This window comes from Otolemur garnettii, unplaced genomic scaffold, assembly GCF_000181295.1.
Source record: "Otolemur garnettii isolate 467f Iridium unplaced genomic scaffold, OtoGar3 scaffold00025, whole genome shotgun sequence".
Lineage (NCBI taxonomy): Eukaryota > Metazoa > Chordata > Mammalia > Primates > Galagidae > Otolemur > Otolemur garnettii.
The window spans coordinates 12313250-12332027 of record NW_003852420.1 but is presented as its reverse complement, the minus strand read 5'-3'; the positions used below and the strand labels follow the sequence as shown (position 1 = coordinate 12332027).

The following is an 18778-nucleotide window of genomic DNA, read 5'->3' as shown; positions in this document are numbered from 1 at the left end:
AGCCGGTTGAGCTATAGGCGCCGAGCCTCATCCCTCAATTCTAATCCTCTTCTCAAGTCCCAGTAAAACCGCTACAAATAAATGGATACTCCAAATCCCATTCTTGTTTCAGTAAATAATTTGTGAATGACCCTGAAAATTAAAAAAGGAAAAAAAACTAACTTTCTGTAGATGCTGAGGTCTTCTGCTGAGAATCTACAAAGCTTTAAACCCCCTAGTGAGAGCTTAGACACTGACAATAAGACCCTTAGCTGTTTTGCTTGTTTGTTTTTAAAGACCATTAGCTGTTAATGAGGATGCTAATCCTAGGCTCTCCTCTTCAGTGCTTCTGTTTCTACACAGAAGCAGAGACTACAAGAGTAGAGTCTACCAGTAGTATGAAGGTAAAGCACTGGTGCAAAGGTATTTAGGTTAAGCTAAGTATCACCCACAAATCCAGCCCAAGCCAAAATTAAGTCCAGCAACCCATCCCTACCTCTTTGTTCTACTTTCCATGTTTACAGAAGAAAAACAGCACATCACGATCATTTGTGAAACTTTTTCAGCTTATATAACCCTCCCTCCTCTTCTAAGACTGCTATTCCTCCATCAGGATGGCAAAAAGGGTTTGGATAGATAATAGTCTGACTGTTAGAGCCACTGCCTTAGAAAGGTTTCATAGCACCTTTTTTTAAAAAAAAAAAAAAAGAAAAGAAAATCTCTCTATATAACAGCAGGGAGCTGACACTCAGCCTATCTAAATGGGACTTCTGAAGGAATGACAAAATCCAGGCAGGTAAGGAGAAGTAGGTGCACCTAAATAGTAATGACAGAAAATTCCCAAACAAATGGTCTGAGTACCTATTATGTTAGCTCAGCAAACAATAGGTTTTATTTGTTTTTCCCATTTGCAAGGCTACAAAGTATAGTATTTTAGACAAGTGACAAAGGAATTTGAGAATTATTTTGTAGCGAAGTTGACTTATTCAAATGATGAATGAATGACAAGGCCTTCTTAGAGACTAGAAAAATAAACAGTGAATGGGGAAGAAAACCATACTGACAAATAAATATTAGACCTGCATTAACACTGCCAAAGGCCTCACTTTCTCAGTTGTATTTTGCAGTACAGAGTCCTCAGATTTTGTTTTTTTGGTCTACCAGGCAGTAGGAAATCATCCAAGAGTTTGCCCAAGGACATTCAGGGCAATGAGCTGCAAAACTTAACTCTGGAAAGGTGGCTGTTCTTACTACTCTAAAAAAATGTGCCCAAAGTGTAGAAAAATGAATTCAGATCCCAGTTTTAACAAAACAAAAACAAGCCATAGTTGGTGCTAATGCACTTAGCCATCAGTGCCACAGGATGGACTACGATTTAAAGGCAAGTGAGCAATGAAGTGTCATCTGAGATGACTGATGAACATAGATGATATAAGGGGGCCTAAGTCCCCTGCTCTGAATCAGTACAGAAAAGCTGTGTCATGATCTGCAGAGAAAGAGAAAGAGCTATTATTTCTTGTCCCTGGTGAGAAAAAAAAGAAGGGACATCAACACTACTCATAGGCTTGTGTAATCAGAAACTGCTAAAAATGATTAAAAGTATATACTACATCATATTGATGTTTGCTGAAGATACACCGTGTCCCAAGAATTAAGCAAAAAACTGTAGGGCCCTGCTACTCGTTTTTATTTTATATTTTTTCCAACTCATGAATAAACAATTTTAGTTGGAGGAGTTAGTTGACTCCACCTCTACAGAAGACAAAATTGTCTTTAGCCAATTGGTCAGGACTACAAATGTTCAAACAACACCCATGCATGACAAACAATAGTTATCACTAGAAAAACTTCTCAGGGGGCGCCTACACAGGAAGACCTACGCTCAGGCTGGTGAACCTCGCTGGGGCCAAATATTATACCTGAAGCAGTGGAATAGAGAAACGTCAGCACACTGAGTCCAAGTAAGCAAAGATCCTTTATTGATCGGCAGGGTGAGAGTGGGCTCACGCTTCAAAGTCTCTCGACCCCTACAAGCAGGGATGGACACCTTCTATAAGGGGCTTTCGGTAAGGGGGGAGGAGGAGTCCTTAATGCAAGCCGAATTTCACAAGAACCAACACCTGGTAAGGGGAGTGCTTACAAGGGAAAGCTGGGGTTTTGCAGTTATTACTAAACTCTGAGCGTCCTGTCTTAAAGGGGGAGTGTTGAAAGCCCTTCAAGATAGAGTTAGGGCATAACACTTGCAGTGCCGTCTGTGGGCTAGTGGTATCAGTCTCACGAGGTTGGAAACACAGACTCGAGGGCCCCCCCTGCCCCCGCCAAATAATCGAAATCTCCAAGCCGTTTGTTGGCACATAAAAACGTTATGAGAGGCGCAGCAGAGTATCTCACTACATTCTCCTAACAGGCTTGTGCGATAAGTACTGTTAAGATCTCTATTTCACAGAGTCAAAAAATTAAGGTTCAGATAAGTCTCTTGCCAAAGATCATGGAACTACGAAGATAGTTCCGTACGCAAGGGATGCCGAGGTTCTCCCGAGAGGCAGGCCTGCCAGAGGGGCCCACAACCCCAGCCAGGAATCGCTGAACAGGGCCTCGGTGCGCGCTGGACCAGATCCGGCCAGGAGGGCGCGAAATACATACCAAGGCCCCGGTCGCTCCTGAGCGCTGAGAGCGGCCTCCGCCACTCACCTGAGCTGGGCGAAGGCAGGCACCGCAACACCAAAGCAGGTATCTCGAGAGCAGCAGTAGCACGGATACTCCTTTGGCAACACCCGGCCTCACAGCCCCACTTCCGGCCAATTGCCCACTATTTCCGTCTGTTGTGCGAGTGACGGGTGCCGCCGAGGTTCAAAAGACGTTGTCAGCGTTTCCCAAGGACGTTTTCCACCGGAGGATGTTGCTGGGAAGACAAGAGGAATCTAGGACCTGTGGAGGGAAAAACACCTGCCTGAACGTAGCGCTCTGAAAGTAACTGACTAGCTTATGCCAGTTTGAACCCAGAATCGCCACTCAGAGTTTTAGGGCATTAGGGAAGTCACGTAAAGCCTATAAGTACAGTCACAGTCATAATGCATGTATAATAGAGATTATAATGTGCTTTTAGAAGACGAGTTAGTGATGTGATGGATAGACGAGACTGTTAGCAGAAACGGTTCTGAGGAGCGAGAGGTTGAGGAGGCCAGAGCTATGGCAGATGAGCCAGGGTGCGCCTCCATCTCCCTAAGTAGAGAGCTCCACCCGTGTGTCGCTATGGGCACCTAGGCAAGGAAGAGTCTCTACTGAGCCTCAGGGTCTTCAAACCTTGAATGAAAGCTACTAATCAAAGTCTTCATACCTTGTCAGTGCCTTGGCTACTGGCTAAAGGCTGTGAAGGAGACCTGAGATATCATGCTCCCCCTGAGGCACCATCTTGTCAGGGAGACAAAGTCAGTGTAGGGAGAACAAGCAAGGAAGGCAAGCCTGGAATCCCAAGTCCTTGAGTGTGAATGGCACTGTTTGCGTGGGTGTGAACATCTGGGGACCCAGACCACTGATGCTACTGCTTAGAGATGGTTCTCTCACACAAGCCAAACCAGGGAAAACACTGCTAGTTGCTGATTATGATTCTCTCCTTGCTAGAGAACAAGGATAGAACAACCTAGAGAGAGCAGAGTGCCCATCCCCAAGCCTGGCTCTCTTTGACAATACTCAATTTCCCAGTCTCCTTTGAAGTGGGAGGATCATGTGACTCAGTTCTGGACAACAAAATTTAAAGGGAAGGGTGCTAGCAGAGTTCTGAGAAAGCTTTTATTATCATGATAAAATGGTACAGCCTCAATCCCTGCACTGAGCTGTGGCAGCCACCTTGTGGTAAAGAGGGAACATGGTAAGGATGGGACAGTGGAAGGATGAAAAGCCTGGGGCGGTGGCTCACACCTTTTATTCCAGCACTTAGGAACCCAGAGGCAGGTGGATTTGTGAGTTCATGGGTTTGAGACCAGCCCAAGCCAGAGCAAGACCTCGTCTCAAAAAAGAAAAAAAAATAGCTAGGGCAGCACCTGTGGCTCAAAGGAGTAGGGTGCCGGCCCCATATGCTGGAGGTGGTGGGTTCAAACCCAGCCACAGCCAGAAATAAATATATATATAGCTGGGCATTGTGGTGGGCGCCTGTAGTCCCAGCGCCTCAGGAGGCTGAGGCAAGAGAATTGCTTGAGCCCAAGAGTTTGAGATTGCTGTGAGCTATGACACCACAACACTCTACCAAGGGCGACAAAATGAAACTGTCTCAAAAAAAAAAAAGAAAGAAAGAAAAAGAAAAGAAAAAAATGAAAGGTTGAAAAATGTAGGTCCTTGAGGAACTGATTCCTATGACATTCAAGTCCAGACTTCTTCTCAGGTGAGGAAAAATAAAATCCTCTTTAAGGCCTGTTATGTTACTTATAGTAAAAAGACTTGAGTATCAGTGGGGCTTTGTGAGGATGACAGAAGAAATTATAATAAAGGGCAGCTCTCTGCTATGCAGCATGTTTGGGTCCCTTTTGCTTTGGGGGACCTCATCATTAATTGCAAACCGATTCTCAGCCTTCACCTCTATCTACTCTGCCCTTGAACTTCTGCCAATTGCTATTGGGTGACTTAGGTGACTGCAGGCTGCATCTAGCTGTCCTGCATCACCCATTTTCTACCTAGAAGCTTTGTGCCCAGATTCTGGAATCAGTTTAAAGTCCTTTTGATGACAGACTGAACTGAAGAGAAAGCCCCATTGGGCAGAAATGTGGAACTACGACTCCTGAGCAACGTGGAGGAGCTTGGGCTTTGGGCCAACCTAGCACGGCCTAATGAGCACCTCTGGTCTCGTGTCTCCTCTAGGAAATGTTTACTACAGCTTTGCCCTCCACAAACCCTCCCACCCAGGCCTCACCTCCCACACCTGCAAGGACACAAGAAAGCCAAAGAATGCCACTCAAGAGGCTTTCTCCATTTTATTTCTTTGGGAAAGGAAAACAAAAAGTCTTTCCATCACATATGGTAGAGATATATATTTTTATATATTTATATATAATTTCTTTTGTGGTTGGACATCCCAAAGCTAAGTCTGTTCATATTTTTTTCTATTTTTTCCTACTAATGCCTTCTCTTCTCCCTGCCCCTGTACCCCAGGGCTGGGTTCTGGGGCAGGTGCAGTGAGGGGTGAGTGGAATGGGCAGTGGTTGCCAGGATGGCTTCCCATCCAGCTCAGAGACCTGGTGAGGACCACCCAGAAGGGGCTGTGCAGGGGGTTAGAGGCCACAGAGAGGGGCACTCGGTTTTGTGGGGGATGCACAGCTCTTTAAACAGTCACCAGTCATGGGAGGAGGCTGGTCAAGGGCCAGGGGACTTGCTCACAGTAGTTGCCAGCTCTCTCCACCCTGCTCCCCAAACTCAGTCTTGGGGGTCGGAGAAAGAGAGAGTGAAAAGGAGAAATACAAGGGCTGAGGGCCAAGCCTCCTCCAATTTTTATTGCTGGTGAATTAGAAATTTGTTTTTCCCTTCCTATCTTGGGGAGATGGACTCTGAGAGGGCCCAGAGAGGAAGTGACATTGGCTAGCCTAGCTCCTGATGATGGCCATCCCAGGCCTACCCTGGGCAAATGCTAGGCCACCTCATGGACCTGGGAACCAAGGGGTCAGTGTTCCTCTTAGGGTAGCCTCATTCTTCAAGGGCAATCACATCCAACCCTCCCCTGCACCCCCGCACAAGGGCTCTGGGCTCAGATTTGGGCCAGTCAGTGGAGCTGGGAAGTGGGCAGTGCACCAAAGATCAAGCAGAATTTTCTACTGAAAGAAAAGGTGAGACTTTAGGGACAAGGTGGCCTGGGAAGATGATGCGCTGAGCATGAAAGCAGGAGGCTGGGGGAATCAGGTGGGGGAAGACATTGCAGACACTCATCACAGAAACTGGGTGAGTGGAGTGCCTGAGAGGCAGGTAGCACTTAATAGCTGTAGTTAGAGCTGAACAGTGACCCTAGGTGTGGGGTTAGCCAAGCAGATGGGGCTATTGCCCTGCAGGATCCTGGCCAAAGGGTGTAGGTAGAGCTGAGAAGCCTCCAAGTAACCCAAGAACAAGAGGACATTTCTTCCCTGGGTGCTGAGATTCCAGCCCTAGCGCCCTCCCCTCCCCAACACACACACAGGGAGGGACACACTCAGGACCTGGCCAGGCTCTGAGGCCTGAGCCCAAGAAACCTTGGGGGGGAGGGGCTGGGCAGGTAGCCCTCTCAACCACAAGCAGGCCATCTGCTCCCTCTTGTCCTGCCAATCTGCCCAGGGAGGGAGAACACTGCAGAAAGGAAAGAAACCAAGAGCCCAGGGTCAGCTTCAGCAGACCCTGTGCAGGCCCCCTCAGGCTCCACTGCCTAGGCGGTGAGCACAGAAAGCATCACTGGACACAGGGTGGCCAACAGCAGCAGCCCAGACTCCCCAGAGGGGCTGGGGCACCTTATGGCACTGCAGGCCTGTGGTTTCTATCTCCAAGTGGGTGCCAAGAAAGGAAGCATGACTCCTCTGCTGCCTGGGCCCTCATCCCAACTCACTCTGTCCTCCCCCATTCCCTCCTTCTAGGAGGGTCCAAGTGGGCTGCCCACAGGAGCAGCTGGAGCTGGGAGGGCACAGCACTGGGGGTAAGGGAGGGGTCGCAGGGAGGAGCCTGGTCACAGCTGCTTTGAGAACCTCTTTGGTCTGGGGATACGGGTCATATGGGGGAGAGAGATGGAGGGTGGGGACACTGGGGACTCTGGCCTTTTAACAGGGCATTTGTCAGAAGGCCACGTGCCCAGGTCGAGGATCAGATTTCTGTGGACTCAATACGCTCAAGGCGAGAAGGGGTCCAGGCTTTCTTCTCTTCCCCATGTTGGGGAGTCGGTGTGCTTGCACCCCCCGCCGCCCCGCGCTCCCGCAGCCGGCGCTCCAGCTGCTGGTTGCGCTGGTACATCTCCACGTAACTCAGCTGCAGCTGTTTCTGGTACTCGATGACCTTCTCCTTCTCCTCCAGCCACACGCGGCGCTCCTCCGCGAAGCTGGCACCCTGGCGCTCCCGCGCGCGCCTCTCAGCCGCCAGCTCAGCCTGCAGCCGCCCCACCTCCCGCCGCAGGGCCCGGGTCCCGCTTTCCCCGCCGGCCTCCGCCTCCCCGTCCACGGAAACTAAGGAGGCGGCGGCGGCCACCCCGGCCTGACGGCGCATCTTGGCTTCGTCGCTCTCACAGGTAGCTAGCGCGTCCTGTGGCTCAGCCGGGTCCATGGGTGTCAGCGCCGGCTTGAGGCAGGTGGCGGGCAGCTCGCCCTCACTCAGCTCCAGGCTGGCCTGCTTGCTGCCGAAAGAGTCCCTCAGGCTGAGCAGCTGCTCCTCCTTCTCCCGCAGCGAAGCCCGGCCCTCCCGCAGTTGCGAGCGCAGCCCCACGATCTCACTCAGCTTCTGCGACACGTCCGCCTGCGAGTCCTTCAGCTGCTGCTTCAGGAGGGAAATCTCACCGGCCTTCTGGCACACCTGGGCAGGACAGGCAGAGGAGAAGCCGGGGGGAGGGTAAAGGCGGAGCCCTGCTCACCCCAACCTAGCCGCCACGTCTGGCACCAAAGGCATGAGCTTCTCCAGGGCTCCAGCTCAGCCCGTCATCAAATTGGGCGGCAGTGACACAGGGGTGCCCAACCTAGACTCAGGACAGACATGGCAAACTGCACACAGCCCGGGGACAGCCTCTAGTCCTAACAGGCACTCCTACTTGATTCTTGTCCTCCCTGCTCCTTTCATTCCCTCTTGTGGTGGTGGGGCTATTGTTCTGGGGTTCCCCAGAGCGAGAGAAGGGAGACAGAGGGGGAAGCCCAAGCCCATAGCCCGCACCTCCCACTTGGTTTCCTCCATCCGGGGCAGAAAGTCAGCCTGCTCCTTCTGGCAGGCCGCCACCTTGTCCTCTAGCTCTTCCCGCTGCCTCATCAGCCGGGCCGCCTCCTCCTGCAGCTGCTTCTTGTCCTGCTGCAGCCGCAGCACCTGCAGCTGCAGGCCCTGCTGGGCACGCTGGGCGCGGCGGGCCACCTGCTGCAGCTTTCCGCTGCAGCCCTGCCGCAGGTCAGCCAGCTCCCGCTCCCAGGCCTTCTGCCGCTCCTCCAGTACCTGGGCCACGGCGGCCTCGCTCTGCTCCAGGCTTCGTCGCAGAGCTGCCACCTCTTGCTCCTTCTCCCACAGCCGCTCCTCCAATTCCTGGATCAGTGCACTGGGCGAGGGCGGTGAGCAGGCCGCAAAGGGCAGGCCTCCACCTCCGCCCTCCCCAGAACCCAGGTGGCCTGGCCGCCCCATGGATGACGACGACCCACTCTTGCTGGAGGCCCGCCCACTGTCAGAGGTCCCCAGGTCCTGGTAGCCCGACCCCCCACCGCTACTGCCACCACTGCCACTACCATAGCTGGCAGTGCCTATGCGATTAATGTGGCTGGTGGAGGCACTGAGGGGCGCCAGGTGCTGGCTATAGCTGGAGCTGTAGGTGGGTAGGCTGGTGAGTGAGTTCCGGCCTGAGTCTGAGAGGCCGCCCCCACTCCCGCCCGCTGGTGTCATGGTCCGGGACTTCTCCAGTCCGCCCTTGAGGCCACCAGGGCCCTGTCGTCCCTCAGGGGTCCCATTGGTCTGCGGTGGACACAAGTTCTGCATGGAATGGAAATTCTTGGGTACAACAGGCTTGAAGGCGGATGGCCGAACTAGTGGCTCTGAGCACTGTGTAAAAGCCAGGAAGGGGGAGTGGGCATCAGGAAGAGGCCTGAGCCCAGGCCCCAGCCTCTTCCCATCCACCTGTTGGATCTCCAGGCTCTGATCCCCCATCTAGTTCTCTACCTCATGTTTCACCCAAGCCAGGTCTCTGGGACTTGGCCCCAGGGTCCCACTCCATGGCTCCCCAGACCAGCCTCCAAGAAGGCCCTCTTTACCCTCCTTTCTGGGCTGCCTCCTACCCCAAGAAATAGACTGTGAGGGTCTCAGGCCCTGAGGACTGACCTGGTCTAGTTTGCCAGAGGTGGCCAGGAGCTTGGGCGGGTGGCTAGGCTCACGATACTGAGGTGGGGCCTTGTCACTGCCACCGCTGCTGCTGCTGCCACCACTGCTGCCCACCACATTGCCACAGACATCTGTGTGGTCACTGCCTCGAAGTTCACCATTGAGGTAGAGGGAGTTGGCAAGAGCCTTATCCTCTGAAGGGTAGCGGCTTGGCCTCTCCCTGCTGGCCCCACTGCCACTGCCTCGGGGGGCAGGGAAACTTCCCTGGCTCCCCCCACCCCCTGTGCGGGTGCCCACACTTTTCATGGCAAATTCCTGGGCATGGGCCACTCCACTTCCCACACTGCCCATGGCCAGGCGGGGGTCTGGGGGTCCAAGCTCAGAAGGCCGTGGGGCAAAGGCCAGGAGGGGATCTCGCCCTGGGTCAGCACGCACAGGTAAGGTCTCCAGCTTCGCCATGACTAAGCCAGGGGGGCACTGTGGGCACAAAACGAAAGGCAGAGATAGGTCAGACCCCCACCCCTACTCCCATCCCCCAACCAAGTCAACTCCAGCATTACCCTGCCCCCCAGTGTCCCCTTTCCTACAAAGGATAAAAAGAGTTCTCAGACATCCAAGGTGGAGGAATAAGGCTGGGGTAAGATGGAGAGCTTGGTAAGGGGGGACTGCCTGTCATCTACCTGATAAAGCCCAACCCCCAGAGTACCATGCACACAGCCCCAGCCACACTTTGCTCAGTTTTCTCAACTTCTTCCTCAACCTCACCTTGTCCGTGAGCCTCCAGAATCACTAGCCCTCTCAACACTTTGCTGAAACTCCTAGAACTTAGGGGTTCTTTACTCTGGGTCTGGGCCCCTACATTCCAATCTCATGCGCCTGGAAGGGGAGAGCAGGGCCTGAATCTAATAGGGAACCTCAGGAGCAAGGGCAGGGAGAAAACATACCCCTAACCAAAAGTTGAGGGTGAGGATCCTTCCCAGCCCCCTAACCTAGGATGTTGCAGTCAAGGGCAGAAGTGGAAGCTCACTACCAGCGCAGGCTTCTCTCCTTGCCTTTCCAAGGGGGTGGGGGGCCGATGGGTCCTCAAGCCTGGGACCCTCCGAGGCCCGGTCTGCAGGGGCCATGTGCCTCACTCTTGCAGTCGGGGCTCGGCCCGAACCAGCTGCGCGACTTTGGACCAGCCGACTGAGCCATCCCGGACCGCAGTTTTCTCTTCTGCGAAATGGGAGGAATGAAGGACCTACCTCGCGGGGCTGCCGTATGCCAGGAGCCCCGAGGCGGCGGGCACGGAGGAAACAGGAGTCTTAGGGGGTGGTGGGCGGGAGCTGCTGCTGCCGCGCTCATCTGGGTCGCCAGTGGGCGCTGTCTCGGGCAGGTTCCGTCCCCCGCAGACGGACGAGGGTGGCGGGTGCAGCAGGTGGCAAGAAAGCACTCTCGACTTGGCCGCACTGGGAGCCAGACAAGAGAGGGGCTCCTCACCGAGACCAGTACTCTGCAGAGTTCCCCAGGCTGGCAAAGGACGCTGGGGCGCCAGCTGCTGGCGCTGGCGGAGCCTCCTTCGGGCCAGCGTTTCCCACAGGAGGGCGGGGAGAGGGGCGGGGCCTCCGCTCCCGGCGGCTCCCCAGAGGATCTTGTGCCTATGAACCCCCGCTAAGAATTCACTGCCGCCAGGAAGACATCCTGGACTACTCCCCTCCCCTGCTCCCTGTGGACCTTGACCCTGCTCAGTTCACTGTGAAGTCCTCTGAGCCCTTTTGTGGGTGTGCGCCCCTCCTCTCCCCAGGCTGCCCTACAGGAGCAGGGGGAGCAAGGCCTCGGGTTACTTATACTCTGGAAGGCCCTGCTTCCTCGTTCTTTTGTCTTAAGTCCACACCCACCCGGCAACACCTGCCCCAGAGGTGTGCATAAACCAAGCTGGCAGAGGCACCAGGCAGTACCTGCCTCAGGTAAGGCCCTCACATACCTGAGCCAAAAATAGGAAGGGGTGCCCTTAAGGCCTTACTCGCTTCTCCCTCCAAAACGAGGCAGGGAGCCCTCCTTCCCTACTAAGGTGACAGGGTCCACATTGCACCCAATGCAATCCTGAGTGCTCCGCAGAGGGTCTTCTATCCAGATACCCAGTTCTAACGCTAGGCCTCAGACCAAGCCTGAAAAAACTTTCATACTTCAGGGGGTTTTCTGACTACAGACCTAGGTTGTTGGGAAGTTCACCACCAAGCCAGTCCACTACCTTTGTAGAATTCCATTCTCTTAGTGTTAATCCCCACAGGTATGAGGAACAGCACTTTGCCACCCTCCTCCCTTGGGCTAGTCTGTCCCCAACATGCAAGGGCTGGGACCAGGGTAAAGCAAAAGTGGTTCCTAGGGCACACCTGAAGTGCAGGGTCAGCAAGTGTGAGACCCTGAGAATGAGGGCCTCTTCAATTTTGTGCTTTAGGTGCTTCTCTTGCCCCGGCTCTACCCCAACTCCCTAGCATACTCCAGCCTGCTATGCCTCCAGCCTTGCAACCCCACCCCCACCCCATCCCCACACATGCCTTAAGCAAGGGTCCCTCCTATTGCCAACCCTGGGTGCAATGTACAGAGCAGCTGGGGAGGGGAAGATGAAGGCTAAATGGTCTGAGGTTTGCAACCAGTGTGAAGCCTGAGCAGGGTTTGGAAAGGAAGAACTGGCAAAACCTCATACACAGGGGGTTTAGGCAGTGGCAATAAGGGCCAATGGACACTAAGGGAGGTGTCTGAGTGTCCTGAGGGAGGACACTAAGGGTGTGTGACACCCTTAACATAACAGGGGAAGATTGCCTGGGGGAGATAGGTGCTTTGGGGAACACCAGAAGCAGCTACTTCTCAAGCACTAGATGGAGAAAGACAGGGAATGACAGCATTTTGAAGGTGGTATGGGCAGGGCCCAGCATTAGGCTGGGGTAGCAGAGGCCTACAAGTCTGGGAGCAGAACGTCAGGAGAAGGGCAGTGTCTGTAGCTCAAAGAAGGAGAGCACTGGCACCATCTGCCAGAAGTGGCGGGTTCATACCCAGCCCCGACCAAAAACTGCAAAAAAAAAAGTCAAGTCAGGAAAAGGAGGCCCTGAAGGCCAAAGTGGGGAGCTTTGAGAATGTGGAGTGTAGCTCTCAGTGTTGAAAGGGGCCAGGTAAAATTGGGACTGAAGATTGTGCCCTGGATTTGGCAGCTGGGACATCACTAGTGGGTTGCAAAGAAAAGTGGTGCAAAGCAAAGACAGACGACAGGGCTGGAAGGGTGCAGAGAAAGAGAAGGCAGAGTTCCTTCTAAAAAGAGGCCAAAGAAGGCAGTAAATTAAGGAGGTGTGAGATGTAAGGGCTTTTTTAACTTTAAAATTAACCATGGTAGAAACCTGTGTTAATATACTGAAGGAAGGCACTAACAGTTAAGACGAAAGCTCTAGGCCAGGGGGCTGCACCCAGAGGTCTGGGTGTGGACAGGGACAAAACTTAGCAGTGATCATGTTGTTGAGTGACAAGGCATATTTGGAAAGGTGCTTTGTAAACTGTAAGGTACAGTACAAACATAAAATACCACCTTCTCTGAGATCCAGAAAAGGAAAATCTGGCTGGGCTCGGTGGCTCATGCCTATAACCCTAGCACTCCGGGAGGTTGAGGCTGGTGGATTGCCTGAGCTCAAAGGCTCAAGATCAGCCTGAGCAAAATCGAGATCTCGCCTCTAAAAATAGCTGGGTGTTGTGGCGGTCGCCTGTAGTCACAGCTACATGAGAGGCTGAGACAAGAGACTTGCTTCAGTCCAAGAGTTTGAGGTTGCTGTGAAGCCAGGTCACTCTACCAAGGGCGACAAGTGAGACTGTCTCAAACAAACAAACAAAAAAACAAAACACAAAAGAGACTGACCATAGCCACTCTGCCCCACTGTTTCCCTAGAGCAGGGATCCTCAAACTTTTTAAACAGGGGGCCAGTTCACTGTCCCTCAGACCATTGGAGGGCCAGACTGCAGGCCCTGGGACGAGTCGGCTGCTAAGCAGAACAGGCAGCAGCGGCAAAAACACCCAGTGGGCCGCATGTGGCCCACGGGGCCGTAGTATGAGGACACCTGCCCTAGAGTATGTGTGGTCCCCAGGCAGGGTCAGATGCCCAGAATGCTGGATAGAAACGCAGTTCCAAGACCATTGTCTTGTCTCCTTTCCCTGTGCTGTCTACCTGGGGGCATTCTTGCTTGTCAACCCACAGACATTCTTCCTGGAGTTTCACTCCCCAAAGAACATGTCATAATTATAACCTGCGTAGTTAACCCCATGAAAGCATTCCCCACCCCTTGCCTCTCCCCAGCTTGTGCAGCTTCTTTCCTCAAAACCCCAGCAGGGAGCTGGCAGGACAAGAAGAAGGATATGTTTCCTTAATAAGCAGGAACTGAGCCAAGAGGAAGGATCTGAGTTTTGTCGTGGGTCAGGTCCTGAACTGGCCCAGGTAATTAAGCTTGGTCTACAAAGGCAGCCTCCTACATTAGCACATCCTGGAATGGGAGCCTGCTGCCTAGCTCAGCCCTTAGTGCCTAGGACATCACACACAGCATTAGCTGTCATGAAAGAGCCAAGTGGATTCTACCTGGGGGTTACATGTGCAGGTCCCTCCAACCTACAGTGACCTCCCAGCCTCACCCCATCTGTCCCTCTCAAAGCTAGGAACACTTAGGGTCTCAGAGCCCCAAGCCCAGCCCATTTCACCTCCTAAACATCTCAGCAGGCTCTCCTGTCGGCACCCTTGCTGGGGCTCTTCACTGGACTCTGCCATCTGTGCATCTTCTTTACCTGCATTCCCTCCTCCAAGCAGCTGCCAGGGTACACTTTTTAAAGGGCAAAGCTGATCTTGTCCCTGCTCTGCCAAAATCCTTCCATGAACAGGACCAAGTGCAATAAACTGTTCTGGTGGCATCAGTTCCGAGTGTAAATCTCAGCTCAACTGATTAGGAGTAGAACCTCACGCAGGTATTTCCTCTCAGGTTCTTACACCTATCTTGCAGGCATTTTTAGAGGTAAATGTATTATGGGTAAAATGCCTGGTTTTCCTCTTGGCCTCCAGAACCAGAGAAGAGCTTGCAAGGGCACTCTCTTGATGCCCATCCCATATTTCCCCTGACCTGAACCCCTTTCCACTCCACATACAACCTCTTCTGAGCTCTCTGTGCCCATCTTACAGCCTTCTAGAAGCAATCCAAATGCTACCTCCCAAGACAGCATCCCTGATCACACCTGGGGGGGGGCGGGGCTTTAAGCACTTGGCTCAAGACACCCCAGTGAAATTTCATTCTGAGGCCTCCCCTGGTCTGGCCTGTAGGTTTCCCAGGAGCACAGATGGCAGAGTCCAGGAGGGTCTCTGGGTCCTGGCATCAAGAAAATAAATGCAGGGCAAATGTATATCTGAATACAGGGCAGGGAAATCAGGTAGAGCTTCCAGGAAGAAGGATTGGGGGAGGAAAGGGATCTGGGGGCATTAAAGGGCTTTTGGGGTGCAGAGGTCTTCAGAACTTCTTGGTTGGGATGAGTGAGGGGAGATCCATCTTCCCTTGGCACCATGGGCACTGGCGGGGGAAGGGGCCCATCACCTAGCTCCTGGCTCTGATGAAGCCGGTGTTTCAGGATCGAGGGGGCCGACAGCGCCCCCCCACTCCAAGCACACACGCGCACACACACGAGCCTCTGCTGGGTGGGGGGAAGAGAGAGGGTCGCCATTCACCAGCAGCCCACGGCCCGTAGAGCAACTGATAGAGACCCCGACCACAGGCCGTCGACGGAGGTGCCTATGGGGTTCCTATGGTGGGGGAAATCCCGTCCGCACCTCCCTGGGCTCCCTACCAACGCGTGGGGCCCCGGGGGGCGGGGCGCGGAGGGAAGAGGTGACATAATCCGGACCGCACCCCCTCTGGCCGCCACCTCCCCCCAGGCCGGGCGAAGCATCCATGACATCATCGGCCTCATCTGCGCTCCCCTCCCCCCTGGGACCCCAGCAGCGGGACGCGCCCCCTCCTCAGCTGGGGTCCGGTCTGACGCGCCGCGCGGTACAGCGTGCACTGCGGCGGGTCGGAGCTGGGAGGGGCGCCATGGTGGGCCTGCCTCACTTACTTGCTGCCTCAAGGTCCGGTGCCAGGTCTCCGATGCGGGCGCCACCGGCCCGGCTCGCTGGCGCAGCCCGAAGCCCGCCCGGCGGGGCGCGCGGCGCGGGCCCGGCTCCGCTCCGCGCCCCTCCCGCTCCCCGCCCGGGCCCCGCCTACCAGCGGCTGCGGCAAACGCGGGCCCGCCCTCCGGCCACGCCCCCCGGGACCGCCAATCCCTGGGCTGAGGCGGGCACAGAGCCTTAACCCGTTGGACACTGTACCACTCTCCGAGCCTGGGACCTCTGTCTCACACGCTGTAGGGCACCACGAGTCTGCCCGGAGTCCCTGTTCTTCGCCTGTAACCCACCCCTCCGGTTCTTGGGCTCAGCTCCAGTCCCTCTTCTCCAACAAATCCAGAGGGACCGCGCACTCTCTTAATCTCACATCTTTGGAGAAGGGGAGGAGCTCCTCTAGCTTGGGGAAACAGATCCTGACTCCGAGCCCTAAGCCGCATTCCTCTCCTGTGGCTGCTCTGTGGGATATGGCTTCCCAGCGGACGCCTTGAGACCCTGCAAATCTGCAAGGTAGGGCGGGATGAGCCGTCGCAAGAGGATCCGACCCCACTAAAGGAAGACCCGCCTGGGCGCGCGGACCTCCGATGGTCGTATGGGAAGTGTAGAGGGGCAGAAACTACATCCACCAGCAAACCGAGCCGATATGAAACTTGGTGCTCTCGCAAGCTCATCCTCCTGAAGGCGCGACGAGGAAAAAGATACACTTCACACTCCAGCAGGGTTTGAGCGCTTTCATCCTGTGCCCGACTCCTGGAGTAAGGCCGGACCCCATCCCCCACGCTGCATCCCAGGGTGAGAGTGAGGTGGGGACGTCGTCCTAGATCCCCGAAGCAACAGCTTCACACGCGTGTGCCGCGTTCACTACAGGGAGTGCTCGCCTGGGAGGACTACCGAGAAGAAGGAGTCGGCCTTGAAACGAGCTCTTAGCCTTCAATAGGGTGGGGGAGCAAGCCAAGCCGAGGGTTCAGCATTAGCAAAAGCTGTCCTAAGAACTGCAGCGCCTCCACTCTAGCTGGATTTAACCCATTATATCTCTGCTGTTAACAGCCGATGTGTTGGTCTCCTATCTTAATTTTCTTTTTGTTTGCGGAATATTTCAATATTTGCCTTTATCGTCTATAGTTATTTTTAAGGAAGAAAGTGCTTTTAATTCTCTTGGGGGTTTCCTTTAAATTTATCAAATAAAAATACAGTTTTACTCACATGGATGGAGCTGGAAAATGTTGTTCTTAGCAAAGTATCACAAGAATGTAAGAAAAAGTATCCAATGTACACACCCCTATTATGAAACGAATTTATACCTTTTATATGAAAGCTATAACCTAATAACAGCCTAAGAATAGGAGGAGGAGGGAGGGAGAGGGGAGGGGAGAATGCGTAGAGGGAGGATTGGAGGGATCACTTCTGAGGTTTATCTTACAAGGGTACAAGTGAATCTTTCTAAGAGTAGAATGTGAACGTTTTAAAACAATAACTAAGAAAATGACATGAAGGCTATGTTAACCAGTTTGATGGAAGTGTTTCGGATTGTGTGTGAAAACCCCACACTGTACCCCAGAAGTGCATTAATATACATAGTTACTATTCAATAAAAAAATATATTTTTACCAGCCTGAGCAAGAGTGAGACCTTGTCTTCACAGACAAAAATAAATAAATAAGTCCCAGCTTGGCGCCTGTGGCTCAAGTGGCTAAGGCGCCAGCCACATACACCTAAGGTGGAGGGTTCGAATCCAGCCCCGGCCGGCCAAACAACAATGACGGCTGCAACCAAAAAATAGCCAGGCGTTGTGGTGGGCGCCTGTGGTCCCAGCTACTTGGGAGACTGTGGCAGGAGACTCGCTGGAGCCCAGGAGTTGGAGGTTGCTGTGAGCTGTGATGCCAAGGCACTCTACCCATGGGGACAGCTTGAGGCTCTGTCTCAAAAAAAAAAAAAAAAAAGTCCCAGCTTGTGGGTAAGCAGAGGCTTGAGCCCAAGAGTTTACCGTTGCACTGAGCTAGGATGACTCCCCTGCATGAGAGACAAATGTGTCTCCATAAAGAAAAAAAAAAAGGTTTATATTCTACAAATTATTAAAGTTAATGACAAATCATTCGTTTTTATAACCTCCTTTATGTCGTGAAAAACAATTGTTATCTTTCCATCTCCTGGCCTGCCACCCTCATGCCTGCTTATATTTGTCCACTTAATCCAGCATGACAGATACAGCTTTTGTTTGTGTTTTAAGCCACAAATCCTCTTTTTCAATCATTTTTGGCTTTTGCCAACTCTATGTTTAATTGGTTTCAATGTCACTGTCAGTTTTCTATGCTCTAATTTTCTTTTTTTTGAGACAGAGCCTCAAGCTGTTCCCCTGGGTAGAGTGCTGTGGCATCACAGCTCACAGCAACCTCCAACTCCTAGGCTCAAGCGAGTCTCCTGCCTCAGCCTCCCAAGTAACTGGGACCACAGGTGCCCACCACAACACCCAGCTATTTTTTTGATAGCAGCCATCATTGTTGTTTGGTGCCCGGGCTGGATTCGAACCCGCCACCTTAGGTGTATGTGGCTGGCACCTTAGCCACTTGAGCCACAGGTGCCGAGCCTATGCTCTAATTTTCTATTCCTCATTTGGACTCACTACTGAATCTTGTATTCTAAATCTTTGCCCTAGGTGATAATGCCTTTATGGTACCTTGACTGTTCAAAGAATTCTTGAGTTTCAAACTTTCCCCCTCAAAACTCTTGTCCCTATTTCATTGTCTTCTGACACTGTAAATGGTAGCAAAGCTGGGCTTGTCTGTTTAGGGTCAGCAATTTGCCTGTTGTTTATATAGATACTTCTTTACCCTTGAAAGTCAAACTCTTTGCCAGTATGTCTCAATGTGGGCCTTTATTAACTATCCAGAAACAAAATGGGCCTTCTTTCCACATTAAAAAAGTTTTCTTCTAATATGTTCCTGCCCACATTCTGTGAACAGATTATTTTGTTTTTTTCCCTCTCCTAAAATTATCACATTAGAACGCCACTGTCAAATCTGTTCTTTTTCTCTACATTCTTCAAGAGTATGTCAAGTTTTTCTTCACCATTACAATTTTAATTATTTACAGTCAAGAATACTTTGTTTTCTCCATTAACACATTTCATTCTGTTTGTTTTATTTTTTATTTTTTCATTTCAGCCCATTTCTCCTCCACCTGTGTCTTGATGTTAACTTAATCTCTTTACAGGTCTCTGTTCCTATTTCATAAAGAATGTGGTTTCTTTCTTTCTTTTTTTTTTTTTTTGAGACAGTCTCACTTATTAGAGACTTGGTAGAGTACTGTGGCGTCCCAGCTCACAGCAACCTCCAAATCCTTGGGCTTAGGCAATTCTCCTGCCTCAGCCTCCTAAGCAGCTGGGCCCACAGGCGCCTGCCACAATGCCCAGCCATTTTTTTGTTGCAGTTTGGCCAGGGCTGGGCTCAAACCCACCACCCTCAGTATATGGGGCCGGCACCCTACCCACTGAGCCACAGGCACCACCTTTTTTTTCTTTTTTTGAGACAGAGTCTCACTATGTTGCCCTCGGTAGAGTGCTATGGCGTCATAGCTTACAGCAACCTCAAACTCCTGGGCTCAGGCGATTCTCTTGTCTCAGCCTCCCAAGTAGCTGGGACTACAGGCACCTGCCA

At 52.7% G+C, this 18778-nt stretch overlaps 3 protein-coding genes across 6 annotated transcripts in view; all 3 read right to left on the bottom strand.

The window, feature by feature from the left end:
• FASTKD5 (FAST kinase domains 5) overlaps positions 1-2721 on the bottom strand; it is a 12447-nt gene extending 9726 nt beyond the window's left edge. The window contains exon 1 of one of the 3 annotated variants that reach the window (XM_023512210.1): positions 2671-2721. The gene's annotated coding sequence lies outside the window, so the exon portion shown is untranslated. Of the gene's footprint in view, positions 1-2622 lie in introns of all 3 variants that reach the window. The other 2 variants (XM_023512209.1, XM_003788054.3) reach the window with 2 other exon arrangements.
• The window catches only part of UBOX5 (U-box domain containing 5), a 100664-nt gene extending 97940 nt beyond the window's left edge, over positions 1-2724 (bottom strand). Inside the window, exon 1 of the mRNA XM_003788056.3 lies at positions 2671-2724. The gene's annotated coding sequence lies outside the window, so the exon portion shown is untranslated. The remainder of the gene's footprint in view (positions 1-2670) is intronic.
• Positions 2725-4924: 2200 nt separating this feature from the next.
• LZTS3 (leucine zipper tumor suppressor family member 3) lies at positions 4925-15216 on the bottom strand. 2 transcript variants are annotated; one of them, XM_023512177.1, is made up of 6 exons: positions 15080-15177; positions 9963-10188; positions 9739-9849; positions 8974-9450; positions 7834-8697; positions 4925-7482 (listed from the first exon to the last, which is right to left on the bottom strand). In XM_023512177.1, the coding sequence occupies exons 4-6, from the start codon at positions 9430-9432 to the stop codon at positions 6784-6786; spliced, it is 2022 nt and encodes a 673-aa protein (XP_023367945.1). In that variant the 5' UTR covers positions 9433-9450; positions 9739-9849; positions 9963-10188; positions 15080-15177; the 3' UTR covers positions 4925-6783. The 2 variants fall into 2 exon arrangements, with proteins under 2 accessions (XP_023367945.1, XP_012659614.1); XM_012804160.2 differs by lacking the exon at positions 9739-9849 and having other exon boundaries at positions 15080-15216.
• Positions 15217-18778: the final 3562 nt, after the last annotated feature.

Excerpts from the sequence above, each read along its gene's own strand:
- LZTS3 (XM_012804160.2), bottom strand. The coding sequence starts at position 9,432 with ATGGCGAAGCTGGAGACCTTACCTGTGCGTGCTGACCCAGGGCGAGAT. Across the intron at positions 8,698-8,973 it reads CCTCTGGCAAACTAGACCAG|TGCTCAGAGCCACTAGTTCG; the intron begins GTCAGTCCTCAG and ends GCTTTTACACAG. Across the intron at positions 7,483-7,833 it reads TGGAGGAAACCAAGTGGGAG|GTGTGCCAGAAGGCCGGTGA; the intron begins GTGCGGGCTATG and ends TGTCCTGCCCAG.